At 28.0% G+C, this 2,280-nt stretch overlaps 1 protein-coding gene across 1 annotated transcript; it reads left to right on the top strand.

The window, feature by feature from the left end:
* The first annotated feature begins 1,100 nt into the window (after positions 1–1,100).
* LOC107899748 (uncharacterized) lies at positions 1,101–1,745 on the top strand. The gene has a single exon (XM_016825535.2). The coding sequence runs from the start codon at positions 1,101–1,103 to the stop codon at positions 1,743–1,745; it is 645 nt and encodes a 214-aa protein (XP_016681024.1).
* Positions 1,746–2,280: the final 535 nt, after the last annotated feature.

Below are 2,280 nucleotides of genomic sequence, written 5' to 3'. Positions count from 1 at the left end.
AAAATATTTTTATGGATACAATTTAAGATATCAAATATTATAGTGCTTTAAGATTAAATACGAGGATAAATGTCCTCATCGCTAACGTCCTTCTACACTTACAGCAATATCAATGTGAACAAACTAAAACTCAATCTACGATTTAAAGTTTTTAAGTATAACTGTATTTTAAAATACAAATATAATATACTAAAAATAATATTATGTAAAAATTATTCCAAAAAAAAACACAAACAAATTTAAATTTATATAACGTTTTAAATAAGATTAATAAATAAAATTAAGGCATAATGTTTTTGTTCGCCCCCAATTTTATAAAAAGATTATTTTAACCTTCAATTTAATTGTTTGTTTCTTTTAGTCTTTTAACTTGCATTGTTTATTAAATCACCTTAAAATAAATGAAAATGTTAAAATTTGTTAACTCTACTGATATGACATACGCGTAGGTTGCCATTTGTATGTCCCGTTAGCATTTAATTATTTTTTTTAAATTTAAAAATTAATTAATTGCTAATATGGTATCTACATGGTAATCCATGTTAACTTTTCTATCTTTTGAGTGATTTGATAAGTAATGCAAGTTTAAAAATTAAAAATTAAAAATATAAAATAATAATTTTGATAAAATTGAAGGAGAAAAATAAATCATTATATCAAAAGTAAAACGAAACAAGGGAAGCTGTTTTAATATTTTCATTTATGAAACTTTAATTATGACATAAAAATCATAAAAAAAAATCTGATTTTTATTTTCTTATAACATCTAATATTTAATATTGGATAATTACATTGATTGTAATTAAATTAAAAATTACCTCTTTACCGAATTGGAATTTGAAATATTAGTTGAAGAGATACGGAGTTTCTTCTAGACTCCATCATTAATTTCATCTTCAAGTCAAACAAATCACCGAGTGGAAGCTTCTATTAGTAATTTTATTTATTTATTTGCGTTTTGGTTTCGTTTTTCCAACCATACACTTGACCAAGTAGCCTAGATTTGGTCTTTTATAAGTTATATAATTCTGTCAATTTCCCTGTTAGAATCAGAAACAAAATTTCATCCTGAAATTCTTGCAAGTTATTTTTTTCCTAAGATGATTTATCCTTTTCTTTGTGGTACTCTCCATCACCAACAAGAAGATGATGGAATCTGGTCTAGCAGCCCTGTTTGTTCACCGAGAAAATCAAAAAGAAAGAAAGACACCAAGAACCCCTACTCAACACGGGGGCTTGACCAATTTTCTGCACTTTTAGCAGAACTTGAAGAGAAAAGGCAAAAAATTTACTCACAAACGGGATCACAAAGCATGGTTCGATTCGTCTATAAGAACTCAAACGACTGTGTCCCAGTTGTGGTAAATCTGAAAGACAAGAAAGAAGAGAAAACCAAACCAGAAAACACCAAAGAAAGGTATGTTTCCGAACCCATTAATAAGCTTCAAACCCCATCAGGATCTGATAAAAACATGGATATGAAAGTGAAGAAGAGATTTTCATGGAATAGTGCTCTGAGAAAGCCTTCTCATTACATCCCAGCAATTATAATATTGATTTTGTTGATTTTGGTGTTTTTCGGAAGATCAGTTGCAATATTAGGTACTTGTATTGGATGGTATGTAGTTCCTACAATCAATGGGGAAGGATCAAATTTAAGAACATCAATGAAAAAGAAAGATTATGGGAGAAGACAGAGTGGAAATAAATTGGTTGGTGGGAAACTATCCTTCCAAAAGAGTTAAAAAGAATTGGGTTTACCTCTGCATCACAGGATCTGATGTAATCATTTCATTTGTATTTTAATGTAAAATACAGTTTGTTGTATTATACGAGTTTTGAGAGGAAATCTGAGTTAAGTTGCCTTGTAATTGTATAATTTCTAGTGGAAATGGTTTAGATATTAGAATTAATGTAGACACGAAGATTGCATGGATAGCATAACCTTTTTGCTAACCACTCACTATTCAAGTTTCGGACAATTCATTGTTTCCAAATCCAAATAAACGTTTTATTTTAATGGTTTTAGCTCAAAAACCTTCAAACAATCGAGCTTCCTTTGGTAGGTTAGATTTTTTAAGTTGAAATTCTACTAAAATTTGATTAATTAATTTTAATTTCTTAAGGATTAAATCTACAACTTATACTAATATATGGACCAATAGTAGAATTTAATCTTTTTTAATTTAAATAGACTCATGCCGGACTTGATAAAATTTTTAAACTATACCCAATTCAATCTATAAACATTTCTATTTATAGTGAAATAAAAATTGGCTT

Source organism: Gossypium hirsutum, chromosome A13, assembly GCF_007990345.1.
Source record: "Gossypium hirsutum isolate 1008001.06 chromosome A13, Gossypium_hirsutum_v2.1, whole genome shotgun sequence".
NCBI lineage: Eukaryota > Viridiplantae > Streptophyta > Magnoliopsida > Malvales > Malvaceae > Gossypium > Gossypium hirsutum.
Note: the sequence above shows the minus strand (reverse complement) of the source record. Positions and strands in the feature narration are given on the sequence as shown.

Coding starts and splice junctions, on each gene's coding strand:
- LOC107899748 (XM_016825535.2), top strand. CDS start 1,101: ATGATTTATCCTTTTCTTTGTGGTACTCTCCATCACCAACAAGAAGAT.